The sequence below is a fragment of the Equus asinus genome, chromosome 3 (genome assembly GCF_041296235.1).
Source record: "Equus asinus isolate D_3611 breed Donkey chromosome 3, EquAss-T2T_v2, whole genome shotgun sequence".
Lineage (NCBI taxonomy): Eukaryota > Metazoa > Chordata > Mammalia > Perissodactyla > Equidae > Equus > Equus asinus.
In genome coordinates, this window is record NC_091792.1 from 106,813,189 (window position 1) to 106,836,900 (window position 23,712).

Here is a 23,712-nt window from a genome sequence, read left to right on the forward strand (position 1 = left end):
TTTGACATTTGCTTTGATGTCAGTAAGTTTTATTTTCCCTGAAAATGTCTCTCATTGCCAGAAAGATCAAAAACATCATGTACTTACACTTGAGGGTCTACTGACCATAATAGGATTTGTGACGCTTTTCTTCCAAGTTAGCTCTCAACAACGGGCTATCTTCTTGGCAGTAATTCATCCAGTGATGAATTGAAGATCAGATGGGGACCCCCAGACTTTTATCCGACAGGTGAATTTGAGGTCACTGGATCCAGTGTCTCCTTGGTTATTGGTTTTTCAATTTGTTCATATCCTTTTTTTTTTTCAAGATAACTTATTGCAATGAGAGCAACCTAAAATCTAAGTCAAGATGCAGACTTAGATCCATTTGCTTTTACATAGAAAGTAATTTTGTACATGAAGTGACAGGGACTTGAGAAAATAAGTGACTAGCTCACAGTTTTGAGAGAGGGTATTTTAACCCAAATTTGTTTATCTCCACAGCTTTTTCTTTCCCCTACTCCAAGACACATTTTAAGTATGTTTCACTTCTGCTAAAAGAACTTTTGATTACTTACTATAGTGAGTAAGCTGTAAACAGAAAAACTCTGTCTTGGGCATTTTTATATCTCTTTCAAGTAGAAGATTTCCTGGCATAAATTTAGATGATAAATAATGCTTTTGACGAAGTAGATATAGATGAACTTCCTTTCCTTTTCTGACTTCGTTGTAAATTATCAAATTTACAAATAAAAATTTACAAAATTACAAATGTAAAAATCCAAACTTCAAGAGAATGAGAGAAATGTGGGGATTTCAACTCACAAGATCCTTGCCCTCATTAAAGAGAGGCAGCCAATTTGGTTCAGAACAACTACCGCTCAGGCTGATACTGGAGCTTTCAGATTTCTACATAAAATTTCCCTGTCAAGGAATCCATGTCATTAAGCTTTTGCTTATTTTATTATCATTCTGGTTAATAGTGTAAATGGAATATACTGACATATATTGGAATATATTGATAATTATTCTTATTGATTCCTGCTAAAATTTCTTGTGTCTCTTCCTCTTGCTTCTTCTTTCATTCTCAATCCAACTTTTACTTGTTCACCAAAATGATCTGTATATAACATAATCAATATATTAACCCCTTGCTTAAAACTTTTGATGCTGGGGCTGGCCCACTGGCGTAGTGGTTAAGTTCACGTGCTTTGCTTCGGTGGCCCAGGGTTCGCAGGTTTGGATCCCAGGTGCGGATGTACACACTGCTCATCAAGCCATGCTGTAGTGGCATCCCACATGTGAAACAGAGGAAGACTGGCTCAGATGTTAGCTCAAGGACAATCTCCCTCAAGCAAAAAGGAAGATTAGCAACAGATGTTAGCTCAGGGACAGTCCTCACCAAAACAAAAAAAATTTTTGATGCCTCCCATTGTCTACATCAGCATTTCCCAAACCATGTTATACAGAGCACTAGTTCCTAGAGATGTTTACTGGAGCTCTATGAAAATAGAGCTCCATGAACACTTGGTATACATATCCTCATGTAAAGACTCCAGGAAATTCGCCCCAATATTTTATCAATGCATTTTACCCTGAAATTCTTTTTGGTTCCTACAAAAAAACCCTTATTAATTCCAGTGAAACTAGCTTAGGAAATATGAGCTGTTAGTTATGTGAAATTTTAACCCTAAATTGCTACACATGGTGCAATGGTTACTTTTATGTGTTAAAATGGGTAGGTTATAGTGCCTAGTTTGGTCAAACACTAGTCTAGATGTTTCTATGAAGGTATTTTATAGATGTGATTAACATTTAACATTGGTTGACTTTGAGTGAAGCAGAGTTCTTTCTGTAAGGTATAATCTAATCAGTTGAAGGCTTTAGGAACAAAGACTAAAGTTTCCTAAAAAAGAAGGAATTCTGCCTCGAAACTGAAACATAGAAATCCTGTCTGAGTTTCCAGCCTGCTGACTTGCTTATGGATTTTGGGCTCAAGACCGCAATATCGAGTCTTAACTGAATTTCCAGCCTGCCAAATTGTGCTGTGGATTTTGAACTTCCCAGTCTTCACAATTACATGAGCCAATTTCTTAAGATAAATCTCTCTCATCTATCTATCTCTCTATCTATCATCATCTATTATCTATCTATCTATCAGTCATTGATTCCGTTTCTCTGGAGAACCCTGCCTAATATACATGGTCTGGCACAATTTGATTATTTTTGCTTTTGTAAGGCTATAATGTCAGTTATAATTTAGTATATCTGTTACCATTCTTACCCAAATCCACTCTACTCTAACCTTACTTCAGTGTTACTGAGCACACCAAGTACTTTTATGCTTCTGGATCTTTGCCCTTGCCCTTCCCTCAGCTTAAAACCAGTGATCCCCTTCTTGTCCTGGTAAACTCATATTCATTTCTAAGTATCCAGTTCATACCATCCTTCCTCTGAGGACATTCATAACCTACTAAAATGAACTCATCATTCGTGGTTTCATTTAATTCATGCATTTAACAGATGTTTGCTGGGCATCTGCTGTGTTCAAAGCTCTCAGAATTGAGCAGTGGACAAAGGGGCTGTGATCTCTTCCCTTAGGATGGAATGACCAGCTCTTTTTACTCAGGACACTCTAGTTTACGTCTGTTGTCTTGGAGTCATCACTAATAGTTCCTCCTTTCAGTCTCAAAAGTGTTCTGGTTTGGGTGATGAATTATGTGATATTCTTAGTTATCAAGTATATAATCCAGTAGGGAGGATAAATATTAAACAGGTGTTATGGGTTAAGTTGTATCTTTTCCCTTACCCCAAAATACATTGGAGTTCTAACTCCCAGTACCTGTGAATGCTACCTTATTCAGACATGGGGTCTTTGCAGATGTAACCAATTTAAGATGAGGTCATACCGGATTGAGGAGCCTAACTCAATGACTGATGGCCCTGTAAACAGAGAGAAATTTGGTCGCATAGAAGCACAAAGAGAATACCATGTGATGAGGGAGGCAGAGATTGTAGTGCTGTGTCTTAAACCCGAAGAATGTCAAGGATTGCCAGCAACTAATAGAAGCTAGGAAAGATCCTCCCCTGGAAGCTTCAGAGAGAGCATGGCCCTGCTCACACCTTGATTTCAGACTTATATCCTTCAGAACTGTGAGAGGATAAATTTCTGTTGTTTTAAGCCATCCAATTTTTAGTAATTTGTTACAGCAGTCCTAGGAAATTAATGCAACAAGCAATTTAAAAATTTTGAGTGTTACATAAAGCAAGATATTGTGTACCATGGGACAATGTAATGGGAGAATACAGGTGCCTACATGGTTGGAGGAGATGACATTTAGGGGAGTTCAAGAATGACTCAGGGTGAGTATAGCATATTCAGTTATCCTGAGACAAGACATAGCTTCATGCTCTAAAGAAACCAAAAGAAGATCTATATAGTTGAGATTTAAGAATAAAAAATAACAGTAGCGTATCCTGGCTGTGTCCTGATTGTGGAGAACCTGACAAATATCATGAAGATTTTGGACTTTATCCTAACATGGATGGAAAGTCATCAAAGCATTTTGAGTATGGTGATGAAAGTTGCATAATCAATTTGTGCTATAAAATGTCAGTCTTGCTTGATAAAACTTGGGATAAAGAAGTGGCAGTGCGAATGGGGGCAAGTGGATTCCTGAGGGCCCAGAAGTGAAAACTTTGGGGTTTTTTTTTGCGGGAGGATGAGAGAGAGAGAGATGTGAAGGAAGAGTCCCAGTTTCTGGCTTTGACAACTATGCAGATGACATCTCTTTCTGAGATGGAGAATATTAGAAGAAGAGAAATTTGAGAGAAAGGAGAATTCTAATTTCAATTTACACTTCTATTATCTTTGAGGTGTATGTGAGAAATCCAAAAGAACATACCAGTACTGTTGTGGAAATAACTGCAGGCTCAAATTAATTCGTGTATAATTTACTCCTGATCTGCAACAGGTAGAAGAATTGGGCAACACACACACCACACACATACTGCTCCAATTCCCCAGTCTTCTTGGTACTTTGAACTTACAAATGTTCTTTAATGCATCCTCACATAGAGCGTCTCTTTGGGAGAACTGCTTTTCTTTGTAGTTAAGAGTTGTTTCATATTAAAACTGTTCTCTCTCTCTGTCATATGGTGGTCAGGAATTCCTTATGACGTAGAAGAGAGTTTTATGTCTGAGGGTAGGGGTAGCTGTGGGTAAGGGATACAGTGCAGATTGTGAACAGGAATTACCTTAGGACAGAGGCATCTTGTGTCAGAGGGAACTATGGACAGGATTATCTTGTGACTCAGAAGTATCTTTAATCAAATAAATACAATAAAGTATTACAAGTGATGTTATTAAAGAATGTATATGGTGAGTGGAGTGCACAACAGGTTGTCATACCTGGGGATGGTTAGAGAAGATAACACTTGAGGTGAGTCTTGAAAGATGACTAAATGTTTACCGCCTGAGACTGCAAAGATTTCTAGGGACAGGGAATATGATGAAGGAAGACACAGGGACTTGAAATAGCTTGGGTCCTTGGCTATTAGTAAACTTTGATTTCAGCCAATGGAAAACTCAACTCAAACTCATTTAACTAGAAGAGAAAATGTATTGCCTCATGTAAACAAGCAGGCCAGGTAAGTCTTGATGTACGATGTGACGAGAACTCAGTTCTTTCTATTTCTTGGCTCTTATCTTCTCCGTGTTGGTTCTATCCTCAGCTCTCTGCCCCCTTGTGGTCCCTAGATAGCTCCAGAAGCTCCTGGCACTACATCTTTCCAGACTGAGGTTTCTGTCAGAATCTTATTTCCCAGAAATATGTCCTCTTTGCCCTGACTGGTTTATGTGCTTATTCTTGAATGACTGTGACAAGATGTATGGGAAACAGAGTGACTAGTTCATTGCTAAAGTTGGGGGTGGGGTCTATCTCACCTAAATCACACGTGTGAAAATGGAGGAATAGTAATACAAAGAAAATCTAGTTGTATTACAAAGAAAATTTTATGGTAGGTGGGCTTGGAAGCTAAATTAAAAACAGTAGATGTTAACCACATTAAGGAAACTTAAATTCCTCTCATTTCTTCATTCATAAACATTTGCTATCTACTACCTACTAGGTACTCTCTAGCTCAATAGTCATGGGTCCCAGCTCTCAGGGAGCTTACATTTCTCCTTCATGTAGACAGAGTGTAGTGTAGTGTATGAAGGGAGGGCAGGAAGAGTAAACGTGGGTAGTGGGCAGAGTAAGAACATGCAGGGGCTTGTGCGCCTTGCTGAAGAGTTTGGACTTTATCATAAAGACAGTAGGGAGCAAGTGAAGGGCTTTAGAGAGAGGTGAGTACTTAGGGGCATAATTAATTGGTGGGATGCAAGACCAGAGGTGGAATGGCCAGTTACAAGACTGCAGGCAAGCTTAAACAATGGAGTGGCAGAGGAAATGGAGAAAGGGTCAGGGTTATGATAAGTAGGTAGAATGATTCATTGTTCAACAGTTCACACAAAGTGGTGTGACTTTGAACTTGGGCTTTGGTCTCATGTACATCTGGAGAGCTGAGCTTTGCCACTTGCTGGCTTGCTTATCTTGGTCCAATGACTTTTCTCTGCTCTCACTTTGGTCATCTGTAAAATGAGACTATTACAAGTGTCCACCCACTGTAAGCCCCAGACTCCTCTCTCGGGTCATGACTGTTTAGTATATTTGGGAATAAAGACTCTTTCTCACATCCATTGTTTACTTCCATATCTTAGCTGTTTCTCCTTAGGCCCACCAATTCATTTATTTCCTCCAGAATTGCGTATTCAAGACCTTGCTTCTTTCAGATGTTTAATGAAATTTCAGGATAAGGAGAAACTTGACTTTGAAATTGCACTATTTAACATTGATTATTAGGCATCCACTCTGTGAAAAGCCTGATGTCCACTGGCTGCCAATAATCTCATTGGCCACTCTTCTTTCTGGACTCTAGCCAGTTGCCAGTGTCCTCTGTTCCTCTTATCTTTGACCAGCTGCAAATTCCCATTTCTTGTGTTATAGAGCATGTTATCTTTTCAATTGTTTAACTATTCCAGTCCAGTTTATGCCTCAGGGCCTCATCTCCCTCACTCAAAGGGTACTATCAAGATATTTTTCTAAGTAAAGGCCCAGAAAAGAACTATGGTTGCAGTTGATAAAATGACACTTTTCACCTTGCCACCTATCTCAGTACTAAGGTGGTTTTGAGGATAAAATAAGTAAAACGTTTAGTAGCTTTCAAATATATTCTGAATGAGATTGAGAATGCTCAACAAGCACCACATGATTTGTCTCCTGTCTACTTTTCCAGTTTCAACGTGTCATTTTCCAACTGATGACACGTTCTAACGACATGGTATGTTCATTTCCTTCAAACACTTGAGTCGTTTCTAGCCTCAGGGCTTTGGGCATGTTGTGTCCTCAGCTCTCCACATTTTTCAATCTTTAGCTTAAATCTCACTTTCTCAGAGAAAACTTCACTGGACTTAAATTTTTGTGAAGTCATAAACTGTAGTCTTTTATTGGTTTTGTTTGTAATACCCATCAGAACCTGTAGTTAGGCATTTCTTTATGATTATTGAGATTATTTAATATTTATCTTTTCCAGTGGATTAATTTCCATGAAGGCAAGGGCTGTGTCATGTGGTTCACTACAGTGTCAACAGAGGCTCTTATGGTTCTTGGAACAGAGTAGGTGCACAATAAATATTTTATAAATGAAAATGAATACAGTACTTAGTGTCTGACATATAGGAACACTCAATAACTACTAGCTGATATTTTTATTAGGTGTGTAGAAGATATAAATTGACTCTCAAGTTTTCCCTGGCTGATGGTGTTGACAATTATTCTTCCCCTTGGTGTACACTTTATATTCTGGATTTCATGCATTTGTACATGAAAGCACAGAGAAGGAAACAAAATCACCGGAAGTGGCTTCCTAGAGATAGTCTCTGTTAAGGGATTGTTATATGTATGTATCTATCTATATATGGCATACATATTACTGTATAAATTTTGTTTAGGAGTTTCATGTGAAGATTTCCCTAAAAACTCTTTTATAGACCATTTAAAAAGATACACACTATTGCTTCATATGGGTAAATAGCAAATTCTATGTCATGAGAATTTTAATTGCTCTTAGTGTTTCTCCTTTATAAACATATAAAATCACATTCTTGAATGTCTTTGGCAACCTCCTTGTATTTAAAACTGTGAGAGCCAGTACAGCATAGCGATTAAGACAGCATGAGCTCTGGAGGAAGAGTGCCTGGTCTGCAGCCTTCTTTATTACATATTAATTATGAGGCTTGGGCATGTTACATAGATTTTCTGACAGTTCCTTTCTCTGTAAAATGGGTGTAATAATATTCTTTCTTATAGTGTTGTTATGAAGAGCAAATGTTATTCTAAATGCAAATACAGCAAAACCTGTAGTAAGAGCTAAGTAACTCTTAGCTACTTTCATGACCTCTAATTCTTAAGAAAATTCTTAGGTGTAAAATAGCTAGGCCAAAAACTTTAACTATTTTTAATGCTTGCTTTATATATTGCCAAATTGCCTCCCAAAAAGGTTGGAGGAATTTTCATTAGTCAACAATGAATATTTAGAATGATCATTGTCACTTGTCAAATGGATAAAAATATATGTATAATATATAATACATCTAATAGTTTTACTTTTTTTGAATACTATGATCATTGAATATGTTTCACGTTTGCTGGAAATTTGCATTTCATGAATTATCTGTTTATCTCTTCTGCCCATTTAAAATGCTCTCTCTGTAGGATCTCTTCATAAAGATAGGAATCCTTTCACTGCTTTATATAATGCAGTTATTTTTCCCTAGTTATCATTTGCTTTTTAATTTTACATTAATTTTCTTTTGTATTTTTTTTTTTTTTTGGTAAAGAAGATTGGCCCTGAGGTAACATCTGTTGCCAATCTTCCTCTTTTTTTGCTTGAGGAAGATTGGCCCTGAGCTAACATCTGTGCCAATCTTCCTGTATTTTGTATGTGGGATTCTGCCACAGCATGGCTTGATGAGCGGTGTGTAGGTCTGTGCCCGGGATCCGAACCTGTAAGCCCTGGACTGCAGAAGCAGAGTGCACAAACCTAACCACTATGCTACTGGGCTGGCCCATTTCTACAGAATTTTAACTATTCGTGGTATCAAATCCATCAATCTTTTTTGCCATTTCTTATCTGCTTAGATAGATTTCTCATCTCCATTTGGATAGATATACGCTATGTTTTCTTCTAAGTTTTTGCATGATTTTATTTTGAAATTTTTGATCCGTGTAGAATTTATTTTAGAGTATGGTCTTAAATGGCAGTCTAGCTTAATTTTTTCCCAGATACTCAATTGTCAAAGCAGGATTAATTAACCATCATACCGCATGGTTTTGAGGTCCACTTTACCATCTACTAAATTTTTATGTTAAAATGTGTTTCTGGGTTTTAACATGCCAACACAGTTATTCTTATCTATAGTCTATCTAATGGTGTAACTCCTTACCCCTCCTCCCTTCCCTCCCCCTCATCTGTACCATTTACTATTTCCAGTGTTTTGTTTTTTTAAATATAATAAAATTATGAGTCTCGGTAGAACAATTCTATTCTTGGTGTCCAGAGTTAAGTTATTCTTTAAACAAGCAATGGATTTTCATTTTACTTCTCTCTCTCCTAATTTGATAATTTTGTACTAGAATATCAAACACATCCATACGCAGTAAATCAGTTGCCATCAAAAAGATTTATTGAAGAAAAATCAGCAAAGTGAAAACAGACCCATTTTAAAAGCCTGTGTCAGCAAAGAATGAAGATCTATGTCCTTGAATTGTTAACCAAAAGCATAAGAAGAGTGCGATATCAGTGCTTAAGACCTGAAAAAAATGGACAAAAATTCAAGAAAGAAATTTTAAAGAAAGAAAATCACATTTTTCATATGTTTACCCATAATATTCTTTTGGACAAATGCACATGTTTGTAAAATATCATTTTGCCTTAGTCTGCATCCAACATGAGCCAGGAATATTTCTTATAGGTGGGTGCTAAACAATTACTGAATAGCCTTAATTCTTACGTATGTTTTTTAATAGAAGAGAACCATCAGTTGAATACTAATGAAAAAAATCTGTTTAGAATAAACATTTCAGATATTTTAATACTACAACAATTTTTTTGAGATATGTTAATTTCATTCTCTCCATCGCTTTAACTCATACTAACATATGCTATTGAGAATTAACTAAAATAACATACACCATTAAATGTAGCAAGAAGTGAGCTTTCTTTATTGCTCTCTCTTCATATCCCTAAAGCTGGGATTAGAAGGTTTTATATTAGGATAAGTAATTATTGGATAACAATTAAACTTTGTGATACTAGGGGAACTGTTGTATTGCTGAGTTTTCTAAGTTTCCATAAATATATTCTGCTGTATGAGCTCTATTTCTAAGCATCCACATTTTCTAAGTCTAATACTTGCCTTAAAAGCCCACATTCTCTAATTTATTGAGATTTTTGCTTGTTCAACAAACTTCTCAGATGTTTAAGCTAGCTGTCTAGGCTATTGTACAATTCTACTTGACATCTCCTTTGTTGCTTTAAATCAGGAACTCATCTGGTTCTTCTTTCAGTAGTTTAAAGACACCCGTTTCAGTTGTACAGTTGTCTTCTGTTTGGTTTGGGACATCTAAATCGGGAGTAGTTCCTGAAAATGCCTCAGTGTCCTTACTTACAGATTCCATTCTATTATTTTCAGACAAATCTTCTTTTGTCATAGTAGATGAATCTTCCTTGATGTTCGTCGCTACAGATGCAGGGACAATGAAGTCATATCTGGATTCAACAGCACTTAGCAAAACAGGATATTTCTCTGCTTCATTTGCAATCTCTCTTTCTGTCCAAACATTGACTTCCTCCATAGACTCTTCATCAGTCAGCGGAATATCTTCTGGGTTGTCTTTGTCTCTTTCAACAGTGGTAGTGAGTTCAAACACAGTGATGAACTTTTCCTCATCAGAGTCAGTTAGTTTAGGCACAATGTTAGGGTCACCCTCTGGAAGAATTAAGTCAATTTCAGTTATTTTCTCTTCTGTAACGGTGGTTATGTCTGGAATAGTGGTGACGTTTTTTTCAGTAGCTGGAGAGATTTCAGCCTCAGGAATAGAGGAGTCAGTGATCTGGACAGCCTCATCAGCAGCGACATTGGATTTAGCTGAGGAGCTATCATTGTTAGCTGGAAGGGCAGGGGTGTCAGCAGTGTTGGTGGTGCTGTCTTTTAGTGTGCCAGAGACTTCAGAAGTTGTTGAGGCATCTTCATCCCCTGAGCCAATAGTATCCAAGAAAACATCTTCTTTTGCCCTGTTAGTGGAAAAATCTATTAAAGACACAGTAGCAACAGGTGATGAGATATTACCAATTTTCATTGAAATGAAATCTTCAGTAATACAGTCACTAGCCATGGAGTTTGTAGTGCCTGTCAGAGTGGTAATTTCTTTCTCCAGATGAGTTGATGATTTAAGAATATGGGATTCAGCATCATCTTCTGATTTTAGTCTTTCCTTTAGAGATGTAAGCTTGTTGTATGTAGTTGTCGAAAAATCACTTTCTTGCATATGGTCATTTACTGAAGTAATGTGGTCTCCTTCTGAAGTAATAGTTGTTTCTGATCTAGGAATAGTGTTTTCAGCCCCAAAGAAAATGGTTGCTTCCGTTGTTGTTTTACTGCTTTCTGTTGGAGGATGAGAATAAATTTTTGGCACACCATCTTCAGCCATGGGACGAAGTGGCACTATGCACACTCAGAGGTCTTTCCCTGGGCCCAGTGATATCCCTAGGCAGGAGAGTAGTATTCATTATAGTGATGGAAGCACTGGTCATCAAGGTGATTGTTACATCAACCACAGGGCCAATGGCATTGGCTCTCTGTGGAGGTTGTTTCTGTGCTCTGATTGGGCACCTGGTTGCAAGAGTATTGATATTAGATAAAAAGACAATAGAGTCCTCTCTGGTTATGTAATCAAAATTCACAGCTGAATATCAATTGCAAAGAACTTGGGATTTAACATATTTCTGAATATAAAGGATGTGCCTTCCAATATGGGGCTTGTGTCACTTGAAACAGACATAACAGCGTCTGCCAGTGTCAATGGAGGAAACTCCAAGAGCCACAAGATTATCAGCATCATCTCCAAGTTGCCTGTCCTTCAAGTTAAGTAACAATATCTTTTTTGAGGTGTTTGAGGTGAAGCATCTTCTCTTGAGATTCATGGTATTTAAATGTCTAAAAAACTTCATGGCCCTTTCAGCAGTGAATGTGGCTGCAGAAAGTGCTCAGGGAGCAGGGATTGTAGTTAGTTCTCTTCTTCAGGGAGGAAATTCTCCCTTTTTCAGTAGGGATAATAAAAAATATGTTACTGACCTGTTAGAGTCTTTGTAGTTTTCTTCTTCCCTGTAATTCTTACTTTTTCTTGAATTAACTTGAATAACAGTGAGAGTGTCAGGTTTTGTAGGTTTAATTTCTTTAGAAATGTTTTCCTGTAGAGAGTGCTATTTCAACCTGAAAAGAATTTTCTGGCAGGAAGTTGGTGGTAAATGTCAAAATTCACCCAGAAACAAGATCAGGCTGTGGAATAACTGTATTAGCCTTAAGAATTATATCCTCAATTTCAGAGGGAATATTTTGTCTAATGATGTTAGTTACATCAGTCATTATTATTTTGTTATCATCTTAAGATTTAGCTAATTAGATAAAAGAAGATTGTAGTCTGGTACTACTCTTTTCCTAGGGTCATTAGAAGAAAGAGAACTTTCAGACTCAGACAAAACTAAATCTGAAAAAGGGCAGCAGTTTCGCCTAGAGTAGTGGTTTCCATCTCAAGGGCAAATGCTTATTCTTCATTAGATATGGACTCAACCTCAAAGTTTACAGTGTCTTTTCTTAGTTGATTCACCTGGTACAGATATATCACCACTCTCTGTAGAAATATCAGACAGGTTATAAGATGAACATTTTTCATTTTAAAGATATGGGCAGCTTCTCCAGAAATGTTTTTGCTTCAAGGGGCCGTCACTATCATGGGCTCCCATGTCTCACTGCTCCAGGGAATGCTGTCAGCATCAGAGACAGGGAAGGAAGTCTCAAGTTAATGATAGGCACAGTTTCTTTATTTCTAAATAAAAATACTCTCGGTTCTAGTGACAGTAAAGGAAATCACAGGGTAAAGCCATTCTCTGGGCTGGCTAACTTAATGGGCAGTTTTTAACCTCTACATTTTTCCTCATAATCTAGTGTTTGTGAAGCTTAATTCAGGACAAGGCATGCTATAAACCAAAGACTTGGTGTCCTTTTGGGGGAATTTTTTTGTGTACAAAAAGGGGAAAAAAAGATGGAAGTATTAGCTATGTAACTGCTGGAAGTTATCTTGGAGTACTTGGTATCTGTTATGGTGAATAGAGTTAGAATATGGAGGAAAATTTTCATTTTTATGACTATTTTTTTTAAAGATTGGCACCTGACATAACATCTGTTGCCGATCTTCTTTTTTTTTTTTTCTTCTCCCTAAAGCCCCCAAGTACATAGTTGTGTATTCTAGTTGTAGGTTCTTCTGGTTGTGCTATGTGGGATTCCACCTCAGCATGGCTTGATCGGTGCCATGTCTGTGCCCAGGATCCAAACCGCTGAAACCCTGGGCCACTGAAGCAGAGTGCAGGAACTTAACCTCTCGACCATGGGACCAATCCCCATTTTTATGAGTATTTAATCTGCACTTAGAAATGTCAGGTGAAATGATGATATCATCTTCATAGATACTAATTTGTCAAATAGTCTTTAATTTCAGGGTTTACTTTTGTGGTCTCACCAACTTTGCTTCTAGTAATATAGCTATGAAGTGGATTCACATTGATTATAGCATAATAAAGCTTTTTTCTCCTATGGAGAATATTATTACCATTATTGTGTTTTTTAAACCATTGGGCTCAAAAAGGACACTTCAGATGGAGAGTGTGTGTCATCCATCAAAGAGCAGGAAGCACACGGTGAAAATCCTGATGGGACTTCTGGAACTTTAGCAATCTTGAGGGTGGAACTGGAGTCATCTGCTCTAGGGAATATAGTATATTCTTATCTGACCGATAATTACCATTAAAAATATTATCTGTCTTAATCTCTGTATGACTCCACTCATATGTGGATGTTAAACATGTAGACAAAGAGGACAGGTTAGTGGTTACCAGGGGAAAGGGGAGGTGGGGTGGGCAAAGGGTGAAGTGGTGCACTTACAACACGACTGACAAATAATAATGTACAACTGAAATTTCACAAGGTTGTAAACCATCATAATCTCAATAAAAAGTTAAAAAAATATTATCTGTCTTAAGGACAGAAGATCAGATTCTATAGATAAGTTTCATTTTATCAGAATTGTAGTTTCTTCCGTTGTTGTGGTATCTATCAATCTAATGAGAACATTTTGTCTTTTCTCAGGAAAGTATCAAGTTTATATCCATTGACATGTCTTTTAGAGTATATAGCTTCCTTATTTTGGTAGCTGTAGCAGGAGTTTTCTTGGGTTACATTTCGTACTTGCTCTAAATTTTGAGGTGTTTGACTCAGTGATTATGCCTTCAAGTAGCAATTTCTTCAGCTTCATGATGAACAGCTGTTTTTTTTAAATGAAAAAGTGGAAACTGCCACCAAAAAGGGGAGATTTCTCAGTAAGGCCCCAGGAAGGTCATTTGGCACATTTATGATTTTCAGGGATACTTGACTAAGAAGAGTCCTCAGAATCAGACTTTGAAAGTGCCGATGTCATAGTGATGTCCACCATTGAGACTTTCTTTGTATGGTGCATATCTTAAGATTTATCAGAAGAAATGTCAAGTGCAATTTAGAAAGAATCAACTGAGACGAGTGGTATCTCCTATAGAAACTAGAATTCCTATTTTAGAGAGAGTCTATGTGTCTTCAGATTTTATAAATTTATTGGAGAAAATAGAATTTAAACCTTAATTGAGTTGATTATAATTATTACTAGAATGTAGTTGGTGAGGAAGTTTTCAGGTGCAATATCTCCATTCACAAAAGAGTTCCCACCTTTATAAACAGTGAAGGAAGTGAGAGGAGCAATTACATTTTGATATTTGGTTATAACAACATCCACATTTTTGTCCTCTTTTCCTCCAGTGATTAGAACGTTGGGTGCATGAGTAAGGAAGTTGTAATTGAAAGATGTGTTGGCCTCTGGGGTCACTATTGTTTTGTCTTCAAGAAAGATGGCATTTACATCTGCTTTGTTGTTTGTGACTGAGGAGTATCAGCCCTAAAAAAGTGTTTACTTCAACAACCTTTTTAGCTTGTGGTATAATAGAAATTTCTTGAAACATAGGTATTATTTTTGCTATTCCAGCAATGGATTCATGTGTACCGTTTGTACTTTCTGAAGTTTAAAATTCAGTATTTGTTGTTTTGAGATTGGCTACATTAAATTCCAACAGAGAATTTCCTTCTAACTCAGAAGTTATCTCCGTGTAAAAATGAAGATTTTTCATCAGTAGGAATAATGGTATTTACTTCCGTGAGCAAGTTTGAGTTCTCAGCCATGAAGTGGGTTTCTGAGGAGCAGATCCTTCTGGGAGGAAATCCTTGGGTATATGAAAGCTTGAATAAGCTGCTACAAGGACACTGTAATAATCCTTACTGACTGACTTATTACCAGGATTGACATTTTTATTCACAAGATAAGGCTTTTCAGCATCTTTTAGAGAATTTGTTTCCACCTGGATAACTGGATCGTTTCCTATTTCATTATTTACATCTGTAAGGTGATTCACTTCAAATTCAGTAGCTATGTCTTTCATGGTAGAAGCATTATTTTCCTTGTAGAAGCTTGGTTTACTATATTCATTAGGAAAACGAATAGAAAACGTTGTTGTTGTTTTCTTGGGTTCTGAATTTTGATCACCAGAGGCATCATTATCAAAAATTTTGTTCTTGGTGACAACAGTAGAAGATGTGTTAGGTTTGACTTTGGCCATATTGTCTGAAGAACCAGTGGAATCAGCTTGGAGAACAGTATAAACCAAGGGGAAAGCCTTTAGGACTCTTTGGCTTTTAGTATTTTGTCTTTCTGAGACAATGCCTTCATTGAAGTAAGGTGAGTCTACAGACACAGGCTCTGATGCAGCTGATATTAACACTGTTGGGTAAGATAGGTTTGGACCTTTTACAAGTCTGGGGCCTGCAGTTTCTTTAGAAGGAAGATTAGAAGTTAGGATGAGAGTTTCAGGTAGTCCCATAGATGTAAGTCTTAGAGACATGACACTTTTTGATGATGGAAAGTTATAATGGCCAATGTTATTTTTGTTCTTAGTGGAGATAGCAGGAGCATATGGCATAATGGCAGAAATCTTTTTCAAAGGATTAAAGGATGTAAGAGCTGTGTTGATTGCACCTTCTGTGTTTTCATTAACATTGGACATGTCCTCACTGGAAAGGTGAGCTAAAGAAAAGCTGCTGAACCTTGGATCAGATACTGCAGCTCTACCTGTTTGATCTTCGGTAAAATCAGAAATACTGGATGTGGTAGTATCTGCTCTTTTGGGTGTAGATGTCTTATAAAAGGCAGGTGATATGTTTTTCCTGAGGAAATTGTCACTATTTTTTAAAGCATGATTAGTAGTATCAGTTGTGAATATCCTGCTGTCAACTACGGGTTTTGTGTCTGGAAAAAGGAAATGCTCAATTATTTTATTTTCTGAGTCAAAGCCTTCCGAGAGAACTATGGTATCACCATCATCACTGATGGTGTTTTTTCCCACAGATGTATTGTCAGAAAAATTAGAAGGAAAATTCTTACTTGCATCAATTAGGAAGTGAGTTGTGGGTCTATGAGCTTTGGTATTGACATTGACATTGGAATCTTTGAGAGCGATGGAATTGGTGTCTAAGTTCTTGTTTTCCTGTCTAGGAATCATAGCTTGGTAATTCTCTTTAGTGTTGAACTCTGGGGGTGTTGTTTTAGATAGACTGTCTGAAGCAGCAACTGTGGTATATGCTGCATGAGACACATGTGTCTTGGGGGCATATATGAATGTACTCCATTTTGCAGGGGGATTATTTGATCTATCCTCTACATCAAAGGCATGCTTATCTGAGACATATTCAGAACCACTATCGTCAGACTTAATAATTATGTAGTCTACATATGCTGGAGTGATTTTGCAGGCAGAAGAAATGTCATCCACCCTTTCTGCAACGTCTTCTGTAAAATAAATAGATTCATATTTAGGAGTCGTCTCTCTAAGATCTTTGTGGTCAAATATGTTCCTTTTAAAAGTACTTGCCATGTCTTTTTCAGAGGTAATTATAATAGGTAAAATAACTTCATCAGATGGAATAATTAGTTCCTCAGGTAGAATGTTATAATCAATCTTTTTGGTGGTATCTTTTCCCATAGTAGTAACAGGAACAAGTTCAGAATATTCGGAAGTTCCCATGGATGTTGTGAATTCAGAAGGAGGAAAAGTTGACCTCGGTTGTAGGCCATATAATTCAGTCAGGGTGTTTGTGATAGACCTTCCGATGTTAGTGACTTTATTGTGAGAGGCAGGCCTAGATGCTTCTGGAAGAGTTAATGTGGAATCGGCTAAAAAGATTCCTTTTAAATTGGGAAGTGTTTGAGGTTTGAAGGAAGCAGGATCAAATTTAGCAGTGAAAGAATCACCCATATTGTTGTCACTCTTGGAGAGAAGATTGGGCTCAGTTGCTGATGGCAGGATTTTCCCTGTAGCTGGGATGAAAACTGTTGTATTTGTAAAATGACTTAATTCCACTTTAGCAGCTGGATCTTCTTGATTGAAAATATTAATCATTTTCCTTCTCTTGTAGTCACTATTTTGAGAATCTTCTCTAGGAGAAAAGGCTTTCATCATTACTCTTTGAGATTTGGAATATATTTTGTCAGTCTTAGTTTTATAATTATCAGGTGTATCTCTATTCAGAGAGAGAAATGAATTAACTTCACTATCTGTGATACTATCTGAAAAAGTAGTTGATCAGTTGGAGGAACATTCCAGGCCAAAGGATAGGAATGGATGTCAGCTTGAGTTGTTATGACCTGCCTCTCCGGAATATCACCTCTGTTAATGACATCAGCATATTCAGTTGCTGTCTCTAACTCTTCTGATCTAGTTATTAAAGATTCAGACAAAGAGTTATCTGTCATTAGGCCAGAGGTTTCAGGATTTTCAGGTAAGGAATTAGGAATAAACGTGGCAGATGTTAATAGAGATGAGAATCCTCTAGATTTAACATTATCTTCTTCAGGTAACATAGAATCATTTTCTTCATAACTACCTTCAGTGGAAAGAACAATGGAATCAGCTACAGTGCTGGCTGCCTTATTCAGAGATGAAGAAAAGATGGAAGCTCTGTTGTTTATTTTGTCAGTATTTTTACTGATGAAAGAAAGATCATTATCAGGAATGACACTGAACTCAGCCAAAGGAATAATGTCCTGTGAATGGGGCGTATCTGCTAAGTTTGGTTTATGTTCATTTGCATCAAATCTGGATAATATGATGGTTTTTGCTTCATCTGGGGCAGCATTAGTATAAAAGCAGATGAGACACCTCTCCTGCTGAATTCGTCTTTGTATTCTAGAGGATTGGTGATTCCAGCAGGATCAGTGGAATGAGTCGTGAATACCCTGCTCTCTTCCATTCTTGTCATTAATTCTGGGTCTAGAACAAGTGGGTACTCTATTCTTTTGTGTTTAGGGAGAATGATGATGATGTTATCTCCAATTAGAGAACTATTTTTCACAATTGTTTCATCTAGAAACTCAGGTAAAAAATCCAACCTGAATTAGTAAGAGAATAAATCATGGATCTGGGAGCGTTGGTGTTAAAATTGACAGGGGTTGAGGGAAGCGTTTTCTCCAAAGTTGGAATGAGGACTGTTGCATTTGTAATGTGACTTAAATCAAATTTTGCAGCTGTGTCTTCCTCAGCAGAGAGTTTAGCCGTTTTCCTTATTTCAGAAGAGAAAGGGCTTATTCGTCTAGGTGAAAGGACTTCCATCGTTGTACCCAGAGATTGAACACCTTTCTTAGCTTTAGAAATGTTAACGGTTTCTCTCTTCACAGTGGATGATGAATCAGCCTTATTATCTGTAGAATTCCTGGTAAAAGTTATTGAATTAATAGAAGGAATACTTGAGTCCAAGGAGTGGGGCTGAAGGTCTGTTTGAATTTTAATGTCCTGATTTTCAGAAATATCATTTCCATGAATGAAACCAAGGCATTCACTCACTGTCTCTGATATCACTGATACTGACTTTGAGGAGTCAGTCAAGGAGTTATTACTCATTGGGACAGAATCCTCAGTTAAGACTTTAGGCATGAGAATGATACTTTCAGTTGTTGGTAGAAATGGGAATTTTCTAGGCCTGACATTGTTTTCATCAGGTTGCATGGAATCACCCCCTTCATAACTGTTCTCAAGGGAAGGAGCAGTAGTGTCAGCCATAGGGTGAATTGTCTTCATAGATGAAGAAGAAGTTGATGCCCTGCTTTTAGTATTCTCAAAATCTTCATCAAAAAAGGAAAGTTCATTATCAAGGTTGACTTTGAATGTAGCTGAAGGAACAGTGGCATCCTGTGAATGGTAACTCTCTGCCTTGAAAATTTTGTCTTGATTATATTCTGACATAGGTGACATAGTGGGTTTCCTCTGGTCATAAAGACCAGTGAACGTGACCTTTGTCCTGTAGAGTGGGCCTTTGCTTGTTATTGGAGTGGTGCTCAGGGTGAGTTCTGTGATTTCATCTGGGAATGTCCTGCTTGCTCCCACAGTTTCCGTTGATTCTGGGTCTGGAGCATTGATATGGTCAATCCCTTTGCCTTCTGGAAGAATGATGATATCATTTCCACTTAGGGTGCCTCTTCTCAGAGTTAAATCATCTGGAAACTTGGGGGAAAATTTTCTGTTTCCATCTGTTAGGGAGTGAGTCACGGTGCTAGGTGACTTACTTCTGAACTTGGCAGTATAATCTTTGAGAAAAGGGCCATCTTTGTCGGAATCAGGGTTTCCTTTTCTGGGGATCAGCATTTGGTATTTTTGTTTGGTTTTGAGATCTATAGGATTTTCATTCAAGAGACTTTTAGTGACATGTGCAGTGGGGAAGGAAGCATGAGACCCAAATCTATGGAGCCCTTGAATGAAGGTAGCTGTTTTTGTTGTGGGGCTTTTTCCTTTTTGTCCAACATAAAAGGTATTTTCCTCTGACACATATTTAATAGTACTGTCATCAAGTGCAATGGTCATTAGATGCATATTATTTGGATTGTTTTCCCCTGCCAGGAAAACCACATCTGACTCTGCTGAAAAGTCCTTTGTAAAAGGAATTACTTCATATTGAGTTTCATGATATTTTTCTGCAGAATCTACATATATTTTTCCGTTTATAATGTTCCTTGTGTTGTCAATAGAGATAATACTGTCAGGTGAAATGATTTCTTTGTCAGGTAGGACAATTATATCATCAGATGTAATAGACTCATCAATCATTTTTATGTCACTCTCTTCTATACTGAGTGCTGGATCAAATTCAGAATTATGGGTTTTAATAAAGTCAGCAACAAAATCAGTAGGAGAAAGAGGGGGTAGATGATATAATGTATTATAAGAGTTTGTAGTAGACCTCTCTGAGTTTTCATTATCAAGAGAAAATGAGCCCTTAGCCCTGGGCTTTGTCAGCTTTGTTGTGCTCGTTGTGGAATCAGGGTAAAATGTTTCTTTTAAAGTTTCATGTGCTTTCTGTTCATCAGGCAAAACATCAGGCTTAAGAATGAAAGGATCAATGTTCACTGAATTTACCTCTCTTAAGTTCACTGGAATTTCCGCTTCAGAAATGTAGGATTCATCCTCTACAATAGCCTTATCTTTACTGAGGAATGCATTAGCCTCAGTTCCTGAGGTAGTGATTTCTTTTGCAGGTGGGTTGATAACTGTTTTACTTACATGATGACTTGCAGCATAGTCAGAAGTTTTATCTTTCTGCCCTTTTTTGTGGATTACAGGTTGAATGGCTATATTAGGTGCCAAGACCATGGCATCAGTTTTATCATTAATGCCCCCATTTTCAGTGTTAGGTGTGTCAGTGGCAACATTTATGGGATTCTCTGAAAAAGTACAATCTTCCAGAGGAACAGAAGAGACCATGGAGAAAGGCTGAGGGTCATTTTGGACCTTGGTGACTTCCCAGTTTTGGTCAATGATAGTAGAGTGTTCACCCAATGGCTCTGATACCTCTAAGATCACTGATTTCTCAGGTCAAGAATCATCATTCTCACTAAGAGCACCTGCAGTTCTAAGTCTCTTCTGACTGGAAATTAATAGAGATTTAAATTTTTTGGACAGGACACCATCTACCTCAGGCACGATCGAGTCACCATTTTCATTGCTCTTCTTAGAGTCAAAAGCAAAGACATTAGGTAAAACGGTGATGGCATTTGTTGGCATTTTGGTGACATTAACAGGATTAGAAGTTACTGAGGCTATTTTGATTATACCCTTAGTAACTTCACCAACATAGGATATATTCTCAGCTTGGGAGGCAATGTCCTGAGCCAAAGTGTTAATGTGATCCTCTGTAGGCATCACTTCAGCTGAATGCATTTTGTTTTCACTGACTTTTGATTTTTCTGATGTAATGGTGTCTGCCAACTTCAGGGCAGCTGTGTTATGAACGTTGGATGAAATACCTCTCTGGTAGAAATGACCTTGTGTTTTTATGGGAGTGGTGATCACAGCATGATCAGTGGGGACAGTGCCAAATTTTCTGCTCTTTTCCACAGTAACAATTGTTTCTGTATGTGGTACAGCGAAATTCTTGATTTTTTTATTTCCCAAATCAGAAATTTCAGGGAGAAGGATAATGGTGTCATCTTTACTTTGAGCCTCCTTTCCTGCAGATGATCTTTCTGGAAACTCAGGGGAAAAAGTCTCACCTCTATCATTTAGGGAGTGCCCCATGGTTTTCAGATGCTGAGAGTTGAAATTTTTGGTGTAATCTTTGAAAGAAGTGGTGACAATATCAGAGTCAGAATTTTCTTTGAGAATAATAGTTTCAAACTCAGGGTGAGTCATCCTATACAGAAGACTCTTGGAGACCTCATTTTTAAAGGAGGGTGTATGAGATACAAACCCATTGGGTCCATGTGTAAATTGAATAGGTTTTTTATAGGGCTATTTTCTTTCTTCTTTAATTCAAAGCCAAGCTTATTTGAAATATACTCAGAATCACTTTGATCAGGTTCAGAGATGATCAAGTCCATAGCATCTAGATTATTTTCCTTTGCCAGAGTAGTCCCAGGCCTAAGACTAAAGGAATCATCTCTCAATGTATTTGTATATTCCAGTGATAGAGGAGTACCTATTCCAGACACAGGATAATAATTTTCCACATTTATTTCTTCAGAGGAGACAGGAAGGGAGTAGGTCACAGGTATAACACCTGAAGGAGAATTTGTTATGCTACCTGTAGCAGTTTGGTCTTTGTCTGCCCATGGATCAGTTTGCTCATCAGTATAGGTTGCATAGTTTTTGCTGAAAGTTCCTTTATCTAACAATGCAGTCCTTTCCAGAGCAAAGTTTATATTATCTTTCATTGGAATCCTAAAATCTGGTGTTGTCAAGGTAGATCTTCTTTCAGGCAAAAAGATATATCCTTTTGGGACATTTTCTTTCATCATCAGAGGAAGAATATCACCACCAAAGAATGCATTATGTTCAGCACCACTATTACTTTGTTGTATCATCATCATTTTTCCTTGAAACTCAGGAGTAAATTTTCCAAGTGGAGGTTTTGAGACTTCAGCCATATAGGATGATGTAGGATTCTCAAATTCAAGTTGTTCAATTGTGATTTTGGGTGTTCCTTTGATTCTGTTGGAGTTATGTGCATCAGAGTTAAGAAAATAATGTTTAGCTGCCAAACTGTTTCCCTTAGGAACGTTATCACCTGCAATAGGTATGCCATAAATATGATCCCTCCTATTGTCTTCAAGTACATCTTCCTCTGCCGTAATGCCAGTGTCTTTTGGGGTGTCTGCTTCATAGTGTTTTCAGATTCGTGTCTTGGGATATAAAACATGGTATCACCTTCTCCTTGAGGATCAGTGGTGTCAGCTACTGGCAAGCTGCTGGGATAGACTTATAATGAAAAGTTTTTAGTATTATAATATCTGCCAAAGAGGTCTTTTTTACAGGGTTTGTTGCTTGGGGATGATTGAAAGAGGCAAGAGACTTCATAAAGGTAGAGTAATCAGCTACTAATTGAGTGCCATCATCTCTAGACACATTGGGATCATCTCTGGAAATGGCAAAGTCATCTCCTAGTTTATTAGGTTTACTGTTAAGAGTATTAACTTCATTCATGGTCAGAATGCCTTTCTTTCTGGGCGAGATGGCAGCTATGGAAGTCAAGTCTGTTACAACTTCAGTGTTTTTATGCTCATAGGAAATATCATCAGCCACAGTAGTAATCCCAAGAGGGACATGTGTCATTTCAGTCTCAGCCCTTTCGCCTTTATTGGCCAGTCTCTTAGCACTGTTTGAAGCGATGGCAGCAGGGGTTTGATAGCCACTTCTGTGGTCAGTAAGATCTGCATCCTCCATTGTGGAGAGTGATAGTCTATGTTTCCTGATGTTCTGAGGAACATTTGGGTTCTTTTTGGTGATAGTAAGTAGATTATCAGTGATTACATTGTAGTATAAATTAGGGTTTATATGGTCATCCATTCTTCCAGTTTGGAGGAAAGAATTGCTAAGTGGAAGGAGTTCAGTGCTGTCTGCTGCTTCTACGTTCTGTTTCACAGCTTCACTTTCATGCAAACCATCAACTATTGTTTTGGTGGCCATTGTCTTAAAATGTGTTTTGTCATTTGCAGATTTAGTGACATCATATAGAACATCAACATTTTTTTCCCCAGGAATGGTAAGGCCTCTGTCAGTTATCGTTACTTCAGCAGAAGGTATACTACTACTTAATTGGAAGAGAGACTTTGTGTTATCAATAGCCACAAGTGCGTTCCTTTCAAAGCCACTGTCTCTTGATTCAAAGTACTTGATATTATGTGCGGGTGGAAGGTTTTCTTTTATCTTAAAAACATCACCTTCTTCCACTAGCCGAAGAGCTGATTCTTCTTCATTAGCCATTCCTTTGTCTATCAAATTTCCAAATCTTTTTCTTGGTGTAAGAATACTAATTGCCTTTGCAGGCAGGAAGATAATAGCTACAGTAGGCCTTCCTTCTGGCATGGTGGCCTTGTTAATCATCTGTTCAGAGCTGTCAGTCATATTTTTGGTCCCCTTACTTGCACTGGGAGTGGTATTGTATTCATCATTGGGAGAGGTGACATCAGCTGTAAGGAAAGTAGATGCCAATGGAATGTTCAAAGGATCTGCTGATACTTTATTGATTTTCCATTTTTGTGTAATGGCATCATTAACAAGACGAGGATTTTCAGCCACAGGATCTGATACCCAAGCACCAGTCAAGGAATTGCCTTTAATTAGCAGGGAGTTTTGAGCTTGATTATTTTGGGCATTGGGCTTAGGGTAGATGATTTAGCTACTGAGAGGAGAATATATTCTTTGTTCATAGGAAAATCTGTTTCAGAGTTGAGACCTGCA

General features: G+C 37.7%; 1 protein-coding gene and 1 long non-coding RNA gene across 2 annotated transcripts in view; one reads left to right on the forward strand and one right to left on the reverse strand.

Annotated features, from left to right (window-relative positions):
• Positions 1-23,712, forward strand: part of LOC123283794 (uncharacterized) — a 95,137-nt gene that overhangs the window by 54,948 nt on the left and 16,477 nt on the right. The window lies entirely within an intron of this gene.
• On the reverse strand, positions 9,078-10,790 carry CABS1 (calcium binding protein, spermatid associated 1). Its single transcript, XM_014847265.3, has one exon. The coding sequence runs from the start codon at positions 10,788-10,790 to the stop codon at positions 9,615-9,617; it is 1,176 nt and encodes a 391-aa protein (XP_014702751.3). The 3' UTR covers positions 9,078-9,614.

Coding starts and splice junctions, on each gene's coding strand:
- CABS1 (XM_014847265.3), bottom strand. CDS start 10,790: ATGGCTGAAGATGGTGTGCCAAAAATTTATTCTCATCCTCCAACAGAA.